This window comes from Scyliorhinus torazame, chromosome 6 (genome assembly GCF_047496885.1).
Source record: "Scyliorhinus torazame isolate Kashiwa2021f chromosome 6, sScyTor2.1, whole genome shotgun sequence".
Classification (NCBI taxonomy): domain Eukaryota; kingdom Metazoa; phylum Chordata; class Chondrichthyes; order Carcharhiniformes; family Scyliorhinidae; genus Scyliorhinus; species Scyliorhinus torazame.
The window spans coordinates 55,217,115-55,237,965 of NC_092712.1; the positions used below are offsets into that span (position 1 = coordinate 55,217,115).

The window sequence follows — 20,851 nt, forward strand, 5'->3', positions numbered from 1 at the left end:
GCTGTGTCTCAGTCCAGATGTGGTCTCTCCCACTGTGGTCTCATGCGCAACCGTACCAAGCAGACTCACTTTGCAAACTAATATTAAGACAAAGTAGGAAAGATTGGATGGGGTGTCCAAAGGTTTAAAGAAATGGATCTTAACGGGATGGGGAGACAGAGAGATTGACAGAATGAAATTAGAGTTCAACTGCAGTAGTTAAAAGCAAAGTCATCAAAATGGACGGCACAGGGAAAATAAAGAAGAGAATGAGAAAGGGACTGAGTCAGGGGTTCAACAAAAACTGGTGCAAGTTATGGAGAGGGAGGGCAAGGGCAGAGAGACAGGTTTAAAGAGAAGGACAAGAATTTTATATTTGAGGCACAATTAACAGACATCAGTTAGTAAAGACAGGGATTATTAGGCATACAGGATTGGTGCAAAGCAGGACACAAGCAGAAGATTTTGGATGAACTAGAGTTTGTGGAGGGTATAGGACAAGAAACCGGCAAAAGCAGCATTTAAGTCAATCAGGTGTGGAGGTGACAAAGAATTATTTGTGGCAGATGGACTGAAGTCGAGGGAGAGGCAAGAAAATGTTACAGATTTGGAAAAAAATGGTCTTGCAAATACAAAGGACACGGAGTGATAAACTCATGGCAGCTTCAAGTGAGCAAAGAGTGACAACAGTTCAAGAAACACTCTGCTTGTAGTGAGTGGAATGAGCATAGTTTGTGGGAGTCTATGATTGCTTCATTCATCCCAACATTTAGCTGCGGGAACCTGATATTAATCAAAGGCTGAATGTTCGGCAAGCAGTCTGACAGTATAGAGAAGAAAGCTGATGAAGCCAAATCAGTTTTTTTAATATACATTTCATAAAAAGTGGCCTCATGGCCAAAACACCAAATGAACAAATTAGGGATCAGGATTTCAAGGCTTTTGAAAAACTACCATAAATTCTCGATTACACCACAAGATGGAGTCCTACACATATTGTAACCTACAGCAATCTATCCTATACTGTCAGTTAGACCTACTTAAACACTGCCAATTAGAAGACTGATTTAGCTATTGTAGAGTTGCTCAGCAATCAATCATTAAATTTTGCCAATAAGACAAGAATACAGAGGTTTACAAAAGGAAATTCTAACTTCGTAATTAATTTTGACAAGCAAAGGAAGCAGGTTAACTCTTATTGCAACTTCCCAATGACACCAATCCCAAGAAGCATTCCTAAATTCAAGCTTAAAATAAATAATCAACATCCTGGAGATTGTTGCCCTGAGCACGTGAAAGGTGCATTATAAATGCAAAGATATTAAATGGCTACTTTGCACCAGTCTTCACTACCAATAATGCTGGGTTATAAATAATGCAACTTAGTGTTAAAACCTAAAATTGATACAGCTCTCACCCTGACTAGAACACGTGATCGTGGCATTCTCTAGAGGGTGTTAAAGAATTTGAGCTGTGCTCGGACAGTGGTATGCTCGTATATTTTAACAGCTAACTGAGTTGGGAGTTTGTTTCCAAGCATTGGAAAGATGTCCATTCAGTGCCAATGGAATTAAGTCAGAAGTAGCCAAAAATCCAGCCTATTAGTTGGAATAGGATTATAGACAGTTTGCGAGAAGCAATCATAACAGATGCATTGCATGATCAAGCCTGGCAAAGGAGTGTCAAGAAATTTCAACATGGCCTCTGGGAAAGAACTTGCTCAACATGGGAGATGAGGAAATGGCTGAGGAACTAAACAGGTTTTTTGGGTTGGTCTTCACAGTGGAAGACACAAATAACATGCCAGTGACTGATGGAAATGAGGCTATGACAGGTGAGGACCTTGAGAGGATTGTTATCACCAAGGAGGTAGTGATGGGCAAGCTAATGGGGCTAAAGGTAGACAAGTCTCCTGGACCTGATGGAATGCATCCCAGAGTGCTAAAAGAGATGGCTAGGGAAATTGCAAATGCACTAGTGATAATTTACCAAAATTCACTAGACTCTGGGGTGGTCCTGGCGGATTGGAAATTAGCGAACGTGACACCACTGTTTAAAAAAGGAGGTAGGCAGAAAGCGGGTAATTATAGGCCAGTGAGCTTAACTTCGGTAGTCGGGAAGATGTTGGAATCTATCATCAAGGAAGAAATAGCAAGGCATCTGGATGGAAATTGTCCCATTGGGCAGATGCAGCATGGGTTCATAAAGGGCAGGTCATGCCTAACTAATTTAGTGGAATTTTTTGAGGACATTAACAGTGCGGTAGATAACGGGGAGCCAATGGATGTGGTATATCTGGATTTCCAGAAAGCCTTTGACAAGGTGCCACACAAAAGGTTGCTGCATAAGATAAAGATGCATGGCATTAAGGGGAAAGTAGTAGCATGGATAGAGGATTGGTTAATTAATAGAAAGCAAAGAGTGGGGATTAATGGGTGTTTCTCTGGTTGGCAATCAGTAGCTAGTGGTGTCCCTCAGGGATCAGTGTCGGGCCCACAACTGTTCACAATTTACATAGATGATTTGGAGTTGGGGACCACGGGCAATGTGTCCAAGTTTGCAGACGACACTAAGATAAGCGGTAAAGCAAAAGGTGCAGAGGATACTGGAAGTCTGCAGAGGGATTTGGATAGGCTAAGTGAATGGGCTAGGGTCTGGCAGATGGAATACAATGTTGACAAATGTGAGGTTATCCATTTTGGTAGGAATAACAGCAAAAGGGATTATTATTTAAATGATAAAATATTAAAACATGCTGCTGTGCAGAGAGACCTGGGTGTGCTAGTGCATGAGTCGCAAAATGTTGGTTTACAGGTGCAACAGGTGATTAAGGCGGCAAATGGAATTTTGTCCTTCATTGCTAGAGGGATGGAGTTTAAGACTAGGGAGGTTCTGCTGCAATTGTATAAGGTGTTAGTGAGGCCACACCTGGAGTAGTGTGTTCAGTTTTGGTCTCCTCACTTGAGAAAGGACGTACTGGCACTGGAGGGTGTGCAGAGGAGATTCACTAGGTTAATCCCAGAGCTGAAGGGGTTGGATTAAGAGGAGAGGTTGAGTAGACTGGGACTGTACTCGTTGGAATTTAGAAGGATGAGAGGGGATCTTATAGAAACATAAGATTATGAAGGGAATAGACAGGATAGATGCGGGCAGGTTGTTTCCACTGGCGGGTGAAAGCAGAACTAGGGGGCATAGCCTCAAAATAAGGGGAAGTAGATTTAGGATTGAGTTTAGGAGGAACTTTTTCACCCAAAGGGTTGTGAATCTATGGAATTCCTTGCCCAGTGAAGCAATAGAGGCTCCTTCATTAAATGTTTTTAAGATAAAGATAGATAGTTTTTTGAAGAATAAAGGGATTAAGGGTTATGGTGTTCGGGCCGGAAAGTGGAGCTGAGTCCACAAAAGATCAGCCATGATCTCTTTGAATGGTGGAGCAGGCTCGAGGGGCCAGGTGGCCTACTCCTGCTCCTAGTTCTTATGAAACAACTGAGCTGAATGGAGTGCAGATATGCATGTAGATGTGAAGCAAACATCTGGAAAAAAAACATGAAATCAAGAAACAGCTGAAGCGACAGAATACAATGCAGGTAATGAGCGCCAACAACATTCCAGCTGGAAGACTGAATACACTCAACAATTAACTGCACCTCTAGCCAAGCTCCTTTACTTCTTTGGCAGTCCCTCAGGATCAAGGATGACTTGCTTTCACTCTGGTTGCATGGATTCAGAGATAGTTAATAAGCCTAATGCAGGATTTACAAACACTTGCCCTATGTGGGACAGGTGGTGCTTGGAGGGGCGGATAGGTGGGTTTTTGCAGGTTTATACCCTCTCTCCTGCTCCTCCACTTCGACATCATATCTTTCCCAATGGAGCTGTTTTGAGTGAATGATGCCTCGCTGATGGGTTTGTTGGCTACTTCACTGGCAACTATCCTACAATGCGGAAAATTACCCAGTTATGCTCTGTCCATAAAGAGCACGACAAATCCAATCCGATCAATTCCCTCCCAATCTGTCTATTTCTCAAAGTGATGAAAAGTATCAACAGTGCTATCAAGCAGCACTTACTTAGCAGTAACCTGAAATGAAATGAAAATGAAAATCGCTTATTGTCATAAGTAGGCTTCAAATGAAGTTACTATGAAAAGCCCCTAGTCGCCACATTCCAGTGCCTGTTCGGGGAGGCTGTTATGGGAATTGAACCGTGCTGCTGGCCTGCCTTGGTCTGCTTTCAAAACCAGCAATTTAGCCTTGTGCTAAACAGCCCCTGCTCACTGACGCTCCATTTGGGATCTGCCTTTAATAAAATAATTGAATTCCTGAGGTGAGAATGACTGCCCTTGACAGCAAGGGAGCATTTGAATGTATATGGCATCAAGGAGTCCTAACAAAATAAAAGCCAATGGGGATCAGGGGGAAATCTCTCTTCTGGCTAGCACAAAGGAAGGTGGTTGTGGGTGGCATGATGGCACAGTGGTTAGTATTGCTGCCTCACAACAGCAGAGATCCAGGTTCAATCCCTGTCTTGGGCGACTGCGTGGCGTTTGCACGATCTCCATTTCCTGCGTGGGGTTTCTCCCACAGTCCAAAGCTGTGCAGGTTAATTGTGTACGCCATGCTAAAATTTCCCCTTTGTGTCCAAAGAAGTGCAAGTTAAGTGGAGTTATAGGGATAGGGTGGGGGAGTGGGTCTATGTAGGGTGCGCTTTCAGAGGGTCGGTGCAGACCTGATGTGCCGAATGGCCACCTTCTCCACTGTAGGGATTCTATGGATTATTGAACTCTAATAAAACACAAGAAGTTCAACAAAAAAACATAATAAAACACAAGTTCAACAATAAAGTCAAAGCAGCCCACTTTATCAGCACTTCAACAACCCTCCAGCACTGGCACACTTGTGGCAGCAGCATGCACCATCTACAACATGCAAGCAGCAACCCACCAAGGCTTGCAAAACCATGACATCTCCCACCTTGATGAACAAGGGCACTGATAGAAACCTACTTTATTATAGGTAATAAACGGTTAAGGGAAGAAATGATTTAGAGCATATAGTAAGCCAGGACAGCAGAAAATGCTGAGAGCATGAGAAAGATCTGATAAAGGTAGTCAGTATTCAGACTGACTATCCACATCGCATTGTTATCATTACTGGGCAAACCTCCCAGTTTGAGAATATGGTGGGAAAGCAGGTAACCCGACCACACCATATTATAGAAACATAGAGAAATCTTCCCATGGCATATTATCGCTTAAAACTTGATGGACAGACATTTTGGTCAATTATATGAATAATAGTTATTTTAACCCAATCACAGTCAGAAAGGGGACGGAGTCTAAAAAGATTATGATTTCTTTAAGAGACCAGGAGAAACCTTTTGCGCTCTCTCAGAATTCATCTTAACCTAACCTACGAAACCTATTTCTACTTTGCTTCGCAAACAGCTATTTACTTTTGTTCCAGTTTTGTATCGTGCATTTTGCAAACTGAATTGTATCTCAAATTTGACTCAATCATCTGTATTTGCGTTGGATAAGCAACTTTTAAATTCTGTATTCGGATGAAGTTTGAATTGACCAATAGACTTTGAACCTAACATAAATAAAGACATTCTTGACTTCACTCAAGAAGCTCAGTCTCGAGTTCCGTATGATTGATGTACAGTGCGGCGACACATAGGTATATTAACAAAATACAGATCCATCAGGCACCAAACACATGGGAACACCTGTAATCATGTTAGCTTTACTGTGTTTGGTTCCTCCCAGATACAAGATTGTGTTTTTTCACTGTGTGACCTTGCTAACTTTCATGCAAATTTGAATACATTTTAAATTGCCATTGAAAGTAACGCGTTGTACAGAGATCGGCCTACTCATTTTTCATTGAATGGAGACAGAAACCTTAACTGTTGTGTGTGCAAGTTGTAACCTTTTGGGGCTGTTCCTAAACACATGGGAGCACCATCACCTGCAAGTTGCACACCACTTCGACTAGGAACTGTATTGCTGTTCCTTCATTGTCATTGCATCAAAGTCCTGTAACTTTCTCCGAACAGCACTCATTGAAGTAGTTCAAGGTGGCTATTCACCACCACCACCTTCTTGAGGGAAAAGAGGGATTGGCAATTTCAAATCATACGAACAAAAAAACACTGGAAAGTTCTCAAGAGTAATCAGCATAAAAACATACAGAGGCTAGAGTTATAGAGGCATGTTTTCCCCAGCCAACATCACCTCCCAGAATTAAGCTGATTGAGTTGGGGGTCAGAGGGGAATTTGCCTGTTTTTTCCAAAATTGACTCAGATTTTCCTATCCTCCGCACACCCCAATTCCTTTGCCTTGGACTAGCTTTATCTTTCTTTCCTTCTCGAAATAAAATGCATATGGAAGCAGAACAATATTAGACCAGCCCCATGAACAGAAATTAGAATTATTTAATCAATATTAAATCTGCATCCAAAAAGAATCATTCCTATAGGGGAATTTAAAACTAGCACTAATTGGGCAGCACGGTAGCACAGTGGGTAGCACTGTTGCTTCGCAGCTCCAGGCTCCCAGGTTCGATTGCCGGCTTGGGTCACTGTCTATGCGGAGTCTGCACGTTCTCCGTGTCTGCATGGGTTTCCTCCGGGTGCTCCGGTTTCCTCCCACAAGTCCCGAAAGACATGCTGGAAGGTAATTTGGGCATTCTGAATTCTCACGAACAGGCGCCAGAATGTCACAGTAACTTCATTGCAGTGTTAATGTAAGCCTACTTGTGACAATAAAGATTATTATTATAACTAGGATACAAGCTTACACAGATCCACGCGTATGCTATATAGGATGGTCTTGAGATTAACATAACTTACTTGGATTTTTTTGATATTATGCAAAGATAAATATACTAACCATGAATTAATGAACCATTCAGCCATTGTATGTAGTAATTTTGTGGAAAAGAAAGCAAGATCTCATTGCTGATGATCGAAAATGGCAACAGCAGGACTGCACCAGTTGAAACAGCCAAAGTAAATGTGCATAGGTACAACCTGAAAAATATCAAAATCAAACAAAATTATAATTTTATAACTAACAACAAAAAAAGAACATAACATGCCACACACAACAGCCCCAAAAGTTTACAACATGCACAACACAACAGTTAAGGTTTCTGTCCCCAGTCAACGTAAATTTAGTAGGCCGATCTTTACAGCTTGTACACCGCGTTACTTTTGATGGCAATTTAGGATGTGTTAAAATTTGCATGAAGGTTAGCACGGTCACACAGTGGAAAAACACAATCTTGTACCTGGGAGGAGCCAAACACAGGCAAGCTAAAATGATTACATTTCACACCCTCATATTCCCGGTCCTAACATATATCACGATATTCCTCTTGAAGAGTGGCGCTGTGCTGCCTCACAGCACTGATCACCCAGGTTCGATCCCGGCCCCGGGTCACTGTCCATGTGAAGTTTGCACATTCTCCCAGGGTTTGCATGGGTCTCACCCCCACAACCAAAAGATGCGCAGGGTAGGTGAATTGGCCATGCTAAATTGCCCCTTAATTGGAAAAAAAAAAAGGAATTGGATACTTTAAAAAAATGTTTAATGATATTGCTCTTGAGGAAAAGGACAGTTCATTTTAAAGACATAGTTTTCCAACATTTGCATGTGGGCATATGTTCCTACTTTTACTGATTTCAGCCAAAAAAGTGCATTGAGGTCTTCAGTGACATTATCAATTTCAATTTAAGAACATGCATCAAATCTGACGAGAGACTTGTGCATTCTTCGAATTGTTAACTTCCACATTTATCTGCAAGCTATGGGGAAAGACTAGGGAGTGAGAATGATTGTATATTTTTTTCAGAACGACAGCACAGGCATGTTGGGCCAAACAGTTGTACTCCAAAAAGCCAGCTGGTAAAGGCCAAATTGGAATGAATCTTTACACTTTCATATTTAACTGAGTTACATATTACAAAATTACACCTCCTTCACCCAGAGTTTTAGGCTGAGTCAATTTATACCTCTTTTGATCCGATCAAAAGATCACCCATAACAAGGAGCTGAAAGAGGAGCCACTGATTAACAAAAAAAAAACTTTCAAGGAAACAGTTAAGCAGATTCAGTGACATTCCCAGGGGTGCTGATGCACTCCAGTTTCCTGCTCCGGCCCTCTCCACCCGACATGCACTGTCGTGAAAGTCCTGAAATGTGCCAGAGATACCTCATGCTCCCTTCTCCAGGGATACCAGTGTGCAGGTATTGCCATGGAGAGAGACATCAGCAGTTTGTTTGAATGGCTCAATTTGTAGTGAATCCCTAATTCATGACCACCGCATTAAACAATTAACAAAATTTCCGTCTCTATCTCCAAAAAAGAAAATCAGCCTGTATTTGTCCCATTTGTTAAGCATTTAACAGATTCATCTTTCTTATAAATTTCATCCAAGAACTCGAATAGAATGGCCAAACCTTCATCACTATCCAATTAATAGGCCGCCAGCTTGCAAAATGCTTTAATTCTGATCCTAGCTTTATTCCTCTTCGGTAGGTATGTAAGCGATGCTCAAAACCTTCTTCCATTGGTTGTATGGTTTAGACTCAAGATCAGAAGTAATCATACTCTGACAACTTACACTTGTCATTTTTCACGACAACTGCTAAAATTGTACTTTCCGGTCTGAAATTTTGCTTCGCTTCCAGCCTTTGCATGACCATTCTTTGTAGCCACATTCTACTCTGGTGAAGGCTAGAATTTGAGCAATGCTTTACACTTTTACATTTATTTACAGAATTACACAGAAGCATGCACCTCCTACACTGTTTAGTCTGCCTCTATCGAGAAGAACTTGATTAAAGTGTTCACCACCTTAATATGACTTGCTGTAAGATTCTACACTTTTACATACAAGGCATAGCCCCAGCTGTGACTCAATCGGAACGTGAAAGTGTAAAGAAAGAAACCTTAGTGCCATGTTGTTACGGCTTTGTTGTGTTTTACTTCCTCACCCTAAAGAAGTAGTAAATAAAGATTATAAGAATGTTGGCACTCATCCCTAGAGTGCTGGAATACAAAAAATAGGAAGTAATGGCTCACAATCATCTATTGTATGGAATTCAATTCCAGGCACCACAGGAAAGGTACACTGGCCATGGGAGCACAGTATCACCAGATTGCTATCAATACTAAAGTGTTAAATGAGTACAGGTTTATAAATGTGTCTTATATGAAAGCTAAAGAAATTATAATGTTGAGTTTGCTGCGGTACATTTATATAATTTACCCTTTATGGTAAATACAAAATTTCCATACCCGCCAGCACATATCACTCAGTTCTGATCTAGCATTTGCTCCATGACCTACTGCACGATGATTTGTAGATTTATTTGCGCTACATAGAATCAGAGAAGTTTACAGCATGGAAACAGGCCCTTCGGCCCAACCAGTCCATGCCGCCCAGTTTTTACCATTAAGCTAGTCCCAGTTGCCCGCACTTGGCCCATAGCCCTCTATACCCATCTTACCCATGTAACTATCTAAATGCTTTTTAAAAGACACAATTGTACCCGCCTCTACTACTACCTCTGGCAGCCCATTCCAGACACTCACTACCCTCTGAGTGAAGAAATTGCCCCTCTGGGCCCTTCTGAATCTCTCCCCTCTCACCTTAAACCTATGCCCTCTAGTTTTAGACTCCCCTACCTTTGGGAAAAGATGTTGACTATCTACCTTATCTATGCCCCTCATTATTTTATAGACCTCTATAAGATCACCCCTAAGCTTCCTACGCTCCAGGGAAAAAAGTCCCAGTCTATCCAGCCTCTCCTTCTAACTCAAACCATCAAGTCCCGGTAACATCCTAGTGAATCTTTTCTGCACTCTTCCCAGTTTAATAATATCCTTTCTATAATAGGGTGACCAGAACTGCACACAGTATTCCAAGTGTGGCCGGACCAATGTCTTGTACAACTTCAACAAGACGTCCCAACTCCTGTATTCAATGTTCTGACCAATGAAACCAAGCATGCCGAATGCCTTCTTCACCACCCTGTCCACCTGCGACTCCACCTTCAAGGAGCTATGAACCTGTACTCCTAGATCTCTTTGTTCTATAACTCTCCCCAACGCCATACCATTAACTGAGTAGGTCCTGGCCTGATTCGATCTGCCAAAATGCATCACCTCACATTTATCTAAATTAAACTCCATCTGCCATTCGTCGGCCCACTGGCCTAATTGATCAAGATCCCGTTGCAATCCTTTTTTTTTTTTCAATATATTTTATTGAAAATTTTTTCTAAACATTTTTCCCTCTTACAAAGCCAACAAAACGAAAACAAATCAGAAAATTTTAACAATACACAAGTAACAAAACCCCATTATCTATTGGCCTAAACTAAACTAAACCCACCCCCCTTCCCCCTGGGCTGCTGCTGCTGGTCATCCATCTCCCCTCTAACGTTCCCCTAGGTAGTCGAGAAATGGCTGCCACCGCCTGGTGAACCCTTGAGCTGATCCTCTCAGGGCAAACTTTATCTGCTCCAGTTTAATAAACCCCGCCATATCATTTACCCAGGCCTCCAGTCCGGGGGGTTTTGCCTCCTTCCACATGAGTAGGATCCTGCGCCGGGCTACTAGGGACGCAAAGGCCACGACATCGGCCTCTTTCGCCTCCTGCACTCCCGGCTCTTCCTCAACTCCAAATAGAGCTAACCCCCAGCTTGGTTTGGCCCGGACCTTCACCACCTGCGAGATCACTCCCGTCACTCCCTTCCAATATCCTTCCAGTGCCGGGCACGCCCAAAACATACGTGGGTGGTTTGCCGGGCTCCCGCCACATCTCCCACATTTGTTCTCCACTCCAAAGAACCTGCTCAATCTTGCCCCCGTTATGTGTGCTCTATGTAGCACCTTAAATTGAATCAGACTAAGCCTGGCGCATGAGGAAGAGGAGTTGACCCTGCTTAGGGCATCAGCCCACATACCCTCTTCTATCTCCTCCCGTAATTCTGCTTCCCACTTTCCCTTTAGTTCTCCCACCGACTCCTCCCCCTCTTCCCTCATCTCTCTGTAAATCTCTGACACCTTGCCCTCTCCGACCCACACCCCTGAAAGCACCCTGTCCTGTATCCCCTGTGTCGGGAGCAACGGAAATTCCCTCACCTGTTGTCTAGTAAACGCCCTCACCTGCATATATCTCAAGAAATTTCCCCGGGGTAACTTATACTTTTCCTCCAATGCTCCCAACCTCGCAAAAGTCCCCTCTATGAATAAATCTCCCACCTTCCTAATTCCCAACTGGTACCAGCTCGGAAATCCTCCATCCATTCTTCCTGGGGCGAACCTATGGTTGTTCCTGATAGGGGACCCCACCAGGGCTCCCCGCACCCCTCTCTGTCGCCTCCACTGTCCCCATATGTTCAGTGTTGCCGCCACCACCGGGTTCGTGGTATACTTTTTAGGTGAGAGCGGTAGCGGTGCCGTCACTAGCGCCTCTAAACTCGTCCCTTTACAGGACTTTCTCTCCAGTCTTTTCCACGCCGCTCCCTCACCCTCCATCATCCATCTACGTATCATTGCCACATTGGCGGCCCAATAGTAATCTCCCAAGTTCGGTGGTGCCAGTCCTCCTCTGTCCCTACTGCGCTGAAGGAACCCCCTCCTTACTCTCGGAACCTTCCCTGCCCACACAAAGCTCGCAATGCTCCTAACTATTTTATTAAAAAAGGTCCTGGTGATTAATATAGGGAGACATTGAAATACAAATAAGAACCTCGGGAGGACCATCATCTTAATTGCTTGCACCCTGCCCGCCAGCGATAAAGGCTGCATGTCCCACCTCTTGAAGTCCTCCTCCATTTGTTCTACCAGCCGTGTCAGATTAAGTCTGTGCAAGGTTCCCCAGCTCCTAGCGATCGGAATCCCTAGGTATCGGAAGTTTCTTTCCACTTTCCTTAGCGGTAAGCCTTCTATCTCTCTACTCTGGTCCCCTGGATGTATCACAAATAATTCACTCTTCCCCATGTTTAGCCTATACCCCGAGAATTCCCCGAACCTCCTCAAAATTCGCATAACCTCTATCATCCCCCCGCTGGGTCCGACACGTATAACAATAGGTCATCCGCGTATAACGAAACTCGGTGTTCTTCTCCCCCTCTGATCACCCCTCTCCATTTCCTGGAGTCTCTCAACGCCATGGCCAGAGGTTCAATTGCCAACGCAAACAACAATGGAGACAGCGGGCATCCCTGTCTTGTTCCCCTATATAATCGGAAATACTCCGATCTATGTCGACCTGTAACTACGCTTGCCGTTGGTGCCCCATAAAGAAGTCTAACCCAGCTAATAAACCCGTTCCCAAACCCAAACCTCCTTAACACTTCCCATAAATACTCCCAGTCCACCCTATCAAATGCCTTCCCTGCGTCCATTGCCGCCACTATCTCTGCCTCCCCCCTCCACTGGGGGCATCATTATCACCCCTAGTAGTCGTCGCACATTAACATTCAGTTGTCTCCCTTTTACGAACCCTGTCTGGTCTTCGTGCACCACCCCCGGAACACAGTCCTCTATCCTCGATGCCAGTACCTTTGCCAGCAATTTGGCGTCCACGTTCAACAGTGAAATAGGTCTATAGGACCCGCACTGCAACGGATCTTTGTCCCTCTTCAAAATTAGCGATATCGTCGCCTCCGACATCGTCGGGGGTAGAGTCCCCCTTCCCTGGCCCCATTGAACGGCCTCGCCATCAACGGGGCCAACAAGTCCACATATTTTCTGTAGTATTCCACCGGGAACCCGTCTGGCCCTGGGGCCTTCCCTGCTTGCATGCTTCCCAGTCCCTTAATAACCTCGTCCACCTCAATCGGCGCCCCCAGGCCTGCCACCTCCTGCTCCTCCACTTTCGGGAACCTCAATTGGTCCAGGAACTGCCGCATCCCCTCCTCTCCCTCTGGGGGTTGAGACCTATACAGTTCCTCATAGAAGGTCTTGAACACCTCATTTATCTTTCCTGCCCTTCGCACCGTGTCTCCCCTTTCATCCCTAATTCCTCCTATCTCCCTCGCTGCTGCCCTCTTTCGCAGTTGGTGCGCCAACAGGCGACTAGCCTTTTCCCCATATTCATACCTCCTCCCCTGTGCCTTCCTCCACAGTACCTCCACCTTTCTGGTGGTCAGAAGGTCAAACTCCGTCTGGAGTCGTCTCCTCTCCCTGTACAGCTCCTCCTCCGGGGTCTCTGCAAATTCCCTGTCCACCCTTAAAATCTCCCCCAGTAATCTATCCCTTTCCTTGGCCTCGGTTTTCCTTTTGTGAGCCCCAATAGAGATCAGCTCTCCTCTGGCCACCGCTTTTAGTGCTTCCCAGACCACTCCCACAGGGACCTCGCCGTCGTCATTGACCTCCAGGTATCTCTCAATACACCCCCTCACTCTTGCACACACTCCCTCATCTGCCATCAGTCCCACATCTAATCGCCAGAGTGTTCTCTGCTCCCTGTCCTCTCCTACTTCCAGGTCCACCCAATGTGGGGCATGATCCGAAACCGCTATGGCTGAGTATTCAGCTTCTTCCACCCTAGAGATCAACGACCTTCCCAAAACAAAAAAATCTATCCGGGAGTACACTTTATGGACATGGGAGAAGGAGGAATACTCCCTAGCCCTGGGTCTAAGAAATCGCCATGGATCCACTCCCCCCATTTGGTCCATAAACCCCTTAAGTACCTTGGCCGCTGCCGGCCTTCTTCCGGTCCTTGAGCTGGATCTATCTAGCCCCGGGTCCAGCACCGTATTGAAGTCCCCTCCTAAAATCACATTTCCTGCCTCCAGGTCCGGTAGACGCCCCAGCATCCGTCTCATGAATCCCGCATCGTCCCAATTTGGGGCATACACATTAACCAACACGACCTCCATTCCCTCCAGCCTACCACTCACCATTACATATCTACCTCCGCTATCTGCTACAATGGTCTTTGCTTCAAATGCTACCCGTTTCCCCACCAAAATGGCCACCCCTCTGTTCTTTGCGTCCAGTCCTGAGTGGAACACCTGTCCCACCCATCCTTTCCTTAGCCTAACTTGGTCCGCCACCTTTAGGTGCGTCTCTTAGAGCATAACCACGTCTGCCCTTAGTCCTTTCAAACGCGCGAGCGCTCGGGCCCTTTTTATCGGTCCATTCAGGCCTCTCACGTTCCACGTGATCAGCCTCACTAGGGGGCTACCCGCCCCCCCTCCAGTGTCGACTAGCCATTACCTTCTCTAGGCCAGTCCCATACCCCGCCTCCGCGCTCCCGCTCGCTCCCCCAGCGTCGCATACCATCCCCGCCCACCCACTCTTTAGCCATTTCCTTTTGGATTTCCGCAGCAGCAACCCAGTTGTCCCCCTCCCCCCCTCCCCCCATCTAGCTTGATTGCTCCCCCCATATTACTTCCGTAAGTCAGCTGACTTCAACTGACCCCGGCTACTCCAGCTCACTCCTCGACCCCCCCGTGTGGGGAACTCCCATCCGCCTTGCGCCTGTTTTCCCGCCTTATTCTTTCTGGCGCGGGAACATCCCTTTACCTGACCCGCCTCTTATGCCGCAGCTCCCTTTTCCCTCCCCCTCCCCATTCTCAGACTATGTCCCGTCTTTCACCCCTCACCGGCGCCCACATTTCCCCAGTGTCTCCCCCCTTCCCTGTTTATTTCTCGATTAACTTCCACCATAACATTAACAAAAACAATAACAATAACAATTCCCTGCAGCATCAGTCCCTCAGTTCTGGTCCAGTTTCTCTTCTTTAATGAAGGACCATGCTTCCTCCGCCGTCTCAAAATAATAGTGTCTCTCCTGATACGTGACCCATAGTCTTGCCGGCTGCAGCATCCCAAACTTCACCTTCCTTTTATGCAAAACCTCTTTGGCTCGGTTGAAGCTCGCCCGTGCCTTCTCGCCACCTCCGCACTCCAGTCCTGGTATATCCGTACCACAGCATTCTCCCATCTGCTACTCCGCACCTTTTTAGCCCATCTCAGGACCTCTTCTCTGTCCTTAAGGCGATAAAATCGCACGATTATCGCCCTCGGTGGTTCTCCCGCTTTTGGTCTTCTCGCCGGGATCCGATTTGCCCACTCCACCTCCATGGGGCCCGCAGGGGCCTCGGCACCCATCAGTGAGCTCAGCATCTTACTTGCATACGCTCCACAGTCCACTCCTTCCACACCCTCAGGGAGACCGAGTATCCTAAGGTTCTTCCTTCGCGCTCCGTTTTCAAGGGCCTCGATCCTTCCAGCACACTTTTTATGAAGTGCCTCGTGCGTCTGAGTCTTAACCGCCAGGCCCAGGACCTCGTCCTCAATATCTGACACTTTCTGCTCCACCATGCGGAGCTCAGTCTCCTGGGTCTTTAAAGTCTCCTTAAGCCCCTCAATTGCCTGTAGCATCGGGGTCAGTACCTCCTTCTTCAGCAGGTCCACGCACCGTCTCACGATTTCCTCCTGCTCAGGCCCCCATGTCGCCTGCGCTTTCTCCGCCGCCATTTTGTTTTCCTCTCCCTCTGACCTTTTAGTCGAAGATTCTTCAGGCTGCAGCCGCCGCCGCCGGTTTTTTCGTCCGTCGTTCGGGGGGGACTCCCTTCCCACACACCCCACACCGGGTTACGCGGTCGAAAAAATCCCCGTTGGGGCTCTTAAAAGAGCCCGAAGGTCCGTCGGAGCTGGAGCCGCCGAAACGTGCGGCTCGCTCGGCATCACCGCAACCGGAAGTCTCGATCCCGTTGCAATCCTAGATAACCTTCTTCACTATCCACTGTGCCACCAATCTTGGTGTCATCTGCAAACTTACTAACCATGCCTCCTAAATTCTCATCCAAATCATTAATATAAATCACAAATAACAGTGGACCCAGCACCGATCCCTGAGGCACACCACTAGTCACAGGCCTCCAGTTTGAAAAACAACCCTCTACAACCACCCTCTGCCTTCTGTCGTCCAGCCAATTTTGAATCCAATTGGCAACCTCACCCTGGATCCCGTGAGCTTTATTTAACCTTCTGCAACAACCTACCATGCGGTACCTTGTCAAAGGCTTTGCTAAAGTCCATGTAGACAACGTCTACTGCACTGCCCTCATCTACCTTCTTGGTCGCCCCCTCAAAAAACTAAATCAAATTTGAGACATGATTTTCCACGCACAAAGCCATGCTGACTGCCCCAAATCAGTCCTTGCCTCTCTAAATGCTTGTAGATCCTGTCTCACAGAATACCTTCTAGCAACTTACCTACTACAGACGTTAGGCTCACCGGTCTGTAGTTCCCAGGCTTTTCCCTGCTGCCCTTCTTAAACAAGGGCACAACATTCGCCACTCTCCAATCTTCAGGCACCTCACCTGTGGCTGCCAATGATTCAAATATCTCTGTTAGGGGACCCGCAATTTCCTCCCTAGCCTCCCACAACATCCTGGGATACATTTCATCAGGTCCCGGGGATTTATCTACCTTGATGCGCTTTAAGACTTCCAGCACCTCCTCCTCTGTAATATGCACACTTCTCAAGACATCACTATTTATTTCCCTTAGTTTCCTAACATCCATGCCTTTTCTCCACCGTGAATACCGATGAGAAATATTCATTCAGGATCTCACCCAACTCTTGTGGCTCTGCACATAGATGTCCTTGTTGATCCTTAAGAGGCCCTACTCTGTCCCTAGTTACTCTTTTCCCCTTTATGTATCTGTAGAATCTCTTTGGATTCTCCCTTGCATTATTTGCCAAAGCAATTTCATGTCCCCTTTTTGCCCTCCTGATTTCCCTCAACTCTATTTTGACAATCTCTATACTCTTCAAGGGATCCACTTGATCCCAGTTGCTTATGTACGTCATATGCCTCCTTCTTCTTTTTGACCAGAGTCTCAATATCTCGAGTCATCCAGGGTTCCCTACTTCTACCAGCCTTGCCCTTCACTCTAAATGGAATGTGCTTACCCTGCACCCTGGTTAACACATTTTTAAAAGCCTCCCATTTACCAGCCGTCCCTTTGCCTGCCAACAGTCTCCCCCAATCTACCTCTGCAAGTTCCTGTCTGATACCATCAAAATTGGCCTTGCCCCAATTAAGAATTTTAACTCTTGGGCCAGACCTATCGTTCTCCACAGCTATCTTAAAACTAATGGAAATGAGCTGTACTGGATTAGTTGTTACTGTTCCTGCCAAAGTAACTTGATTTGTAACTTTGTTCAACACAGGTGAGAGGAAGGGCAGAGCTATCTGCTAAATCACAGAGCATCACCAAACGTGATTGTGGTCCATCAAGCATATTGGAGCCCCACTTCCTGGCTAAAGTAACAACATGGCAGCATAAAAGATAGAAATTATCTTTTGAAATACATACGAAATTCTGTTGACTATGGCATCTTCATCCTCGTGATCATCTGTAAAATAAAAAGAAAAGTGCACCAACATTATTTCTGCGGCGGTAGAGAAGTACTAACAATAATGAAAACATTTCAAACTTCCAGCATCTGTAGAAAGTTTAGGAAATCCTGGAAACACTCAACAGGTCATGCAGAATGTGTCAAGAGAGAAAAAGCAGCGTTAATGTTTCAAGTCTTTCTGTGTTGATTAATGATGCAAATTATTGTTACAAACAACTTTCACTCAGCTATTCTATTAGAAGTTACATTAAAACATTCAATTTACTTTAGACACTTTCATTTAGCAATTCTGAATTGAATAAGGCTGAATTGAAATCCAAAACACAAACATAATGGCAAAGGTGGGACCCAGTTCCCCAATATAAAATATTTCATACATGCCCCGTATAAGAAAATTGGAAGAGAATACAGTAAGACATATTTATTCCTGCAGCTTTCTTAATATTTTGCAGAGAGTAATTTACAAACACAATCTGACTAAAATTAATCCTAAATTAGAAGTTCATGAGCACCTCTACAAATAATAGGACGAGCAATCGAAGGAGTGTTGAATTGACACATCTTTACATTTCCTTTAATTCAAATGTAATGAAGAAAGGGCAGCACGGTGGCGCAGTGGTTAGCATTGCTGCCTCACGACAGCATGTCCCAGGTTCGATCCCGGCTCTGGGTCACTATCCATGTGGAGTTTGCACATTCTCCCTGCGTGGGTTTTGCCCCCATAACCCAAAAATGTGCAAGGTAGGTGGATTAGCCACACTAAATTGCCCCTTAATTGGAAAAAAAATGAATTGGGTACTCTAAATTTATTTTTTTTAAATGCAGTGGAGTACATACACATAAAAACGTTTCCAGTAGATTTAATTAGTGGCCCGTACAGCAATTAAATGAACACCTATCGAGTCCACTGCACAAATTTCAATGAAATCATACTTTTTTTTAAATATTTTATTGAAAAGTTTTGGTCAACCATCACAGTACATTGTGTATCCTTTACACAATAATATAACAGTATAAATAACAATGACCTGTTTTATAAACAAAGAATAAATAATATATAACAAAAACGAAAACTAAAACTAAATGGCAACTGCCTTGTCTCAGATAAACACTCTCCAAAAATATGATTTAACAGTCCAATATACAATTATTTATAGCAACGACCTGTACATATTATACATATATATTAACAACCCTGAGTGTCCTTCTGGTTCCTCCCGCCCCCCCCCCCCCCCCCCCCCCCCCCCCACGGCTGCTGCTGCTGCCTTCTTCTTTTCCATTCCCTCTATCTTTCTGTGAGGTATTCGACGAACGGTTGCCACCGCCTGGTGAACCCTTGAGCCGATCCCCTTAGGACGAACTTAATCCGTTCCAGCTTTATAAACCCTGCCATGTCATTTATCCAGGTCTCCACCCCCGGGGGCTTGGCTTCCTTCCACATCAACAGTATCCTGCGCCAGGCTACTAGGGACGCAAAGGCCAAAACATCGGCCTCTCTCGCCTCCTGCACTCCCGGCTCTTGTGCAACCCCAAATATAGCCAACCCCCAGCTTGGTTCGACCTGGACCCCCACTACTTTCAAAAGCACCTTTGTCACCCCCACCCAGAACCCCTGTAGTGCCGGACATGACCAGAACATGTGGGTGTGATTCGCTGGGCTTCTCGAGCATCTCGCACACCTATCCTCTACCCCAAAAAATTTACTAAGCCGTGCTCCAGTCATATGCGCCCTGTGTAACACCTTAAATTGAATCAGGCTTAGCCTGGCACACGAGGACGATGAGTTTACCCTACTTAGGGCATCCGCCCACAGCCCCTCCTCAATCTCCTCCCCCAGTTCTTCTTCCCATTTCCCTTTCAGCTCATCTACCATAATCTCCCCCTCGTCCCTCATTACCCTAGATATATCTGACACCTTACCGTCCCCCACCCATGTCTTTGAGATCACTCTGTCCTGCACCTCATGCGTCGGGAGCTGCGGGAATTCCCTCACCTGTTGCCTCGCAAAAGCCCTCAGCTGCATATACCGGAACGCATTCCCTTGGGCCAACCCATATTTCTCGGTCAGCGCTCCCAGACTTGCGAACTTCCCATCCACAAACAGATCTTTCAGTTGCGTTACTCCTGCTCTTTGCCATATTCCAAATCCCCCATCCATTCTCCCCGGGGCAAACCTATGGTTATATCTTATCGGGGACCCCACCAAGGTTTCCCCTATGCCGTCTCCACTGTCCCCAAATTTTCAAAGTCGCCACCACCACCGGGCTTGTGGTGTATTTCTTCGGTGAGAACGGCAATGGGGCCGTCACCATAGCTTGTAGGCTAGTCCCCCTACAGGACGCCCTCTCCAATCTCTTCCACGCCGCTCCCTCCTCTTCTCCCATCCACTTACACACCATTGAGATATTGGCGGCCCAGTAGTACTCACTTAGGCTCGGTAGTGCCAGCCCCCCCCTATCCCTACTACGCTGTAAGAATCCCTTCCTCACTCTCGGGGTCTTCCCGGCCCACACAAAACTCATGATACTCTTTTCGATCCTTTTGAAAAAAGCCTTCGTGATCACCACCGGGAGGCACTGAAACACAAAGAGGAATCTCGGGAGGACTACCATTTTAACCGCCTGCACCCTCCCTGCCAGTGACAGGGATACCATGTCCCATTTCTTGAAGTCCTCCTCCATTTGTTCCACCAATCGCGTTAAATTTAACCTATGCAATGTACCCCAATTCTTGGCTATCTGGATCCTCAAGTAACGAAAGTCCCTTGTTACCTTCCTCAGCGGAAAGTCCTCTATTTCTCTGCTCTGCTCCCCTGGATGCACCACAAACAACTCACTTTTCCCCATGTTCAGTTTATATCCTGAGAATTCTCCAAACTCCCGAAGTGTCCGCATTATCTCTGGCATCCCCTCCGCCGGGTCCGCTACATATAACAAATCATCCGCATACAGAGATACCCGGTGTTCTTCTCCTCCTCTAAGTACTCCCCTCCACTTCTTGGAACCCCTCAACGCTATTGCCAGGGGCTCAATCGCCAGTGCAAACAATAATGGGGACAGAGGACATCCCTGCCTCGTCCCTCTATGGAGCCGAAAATATGCAGATCCCCATCCATTCGTGACCACGCTCGCCATCGGGGCCCTATACAGCAGCTGTACCCATCTAATATACTCATCTCCAAAGCCAAATCTCCTCAACACCTCCCACAAATAATCCCACTCCACTCTATCAAATGCTTTCTCGGCATCCATCGCCACCACTATCTCCGCTTCCCCCTCTGGTGGGGGCATCTTCATTACCCCTAGCAGCCTCCGTATATTCGTATTCAGCTGTCTCCCCTTCACAAACCCAGTTTGGTCCTCATGGACCACCCTCGGGACACAATCCTCTATCCTCATTGCCATTACCTTGGCCAGAATCTTAGCGTCTACATTTAGGAGGGAAATAGGTCTATAGGCCCC

General features: G+C 45.9%; 1 protein-coding gene across 2 annotated transcripts in view; it reads right to left on the minus strand.

Moving 5' to 3' along the window:
* lmbr1 (limb development membrane protein 1) overlaps positions 1 to 20,851 on the minus strand; it is a 316,729-nt gene that overhangs the window by 205,647 nt on the left and 90,231 nt on the right. For both annotated transcript variants that reach the window (XM_072508212.1, XM_072508213.1), the window contains 2 exons: positions 17,348 to 17,387; positions 6,876 to 7,015 (listed from right to left, as the gene is read on the minus strand). In XM_072508212.1, coding sequence (XP_072364313.1) covers positions 6,876 to 7,015; positions 17,348 to 17,387 — 180 coding nt within the window. The remainder of the gene's footprint in view (positions 1 to 6,875; positions 7,016 to 17,347; positions 17,388 to 20,851) is intronic.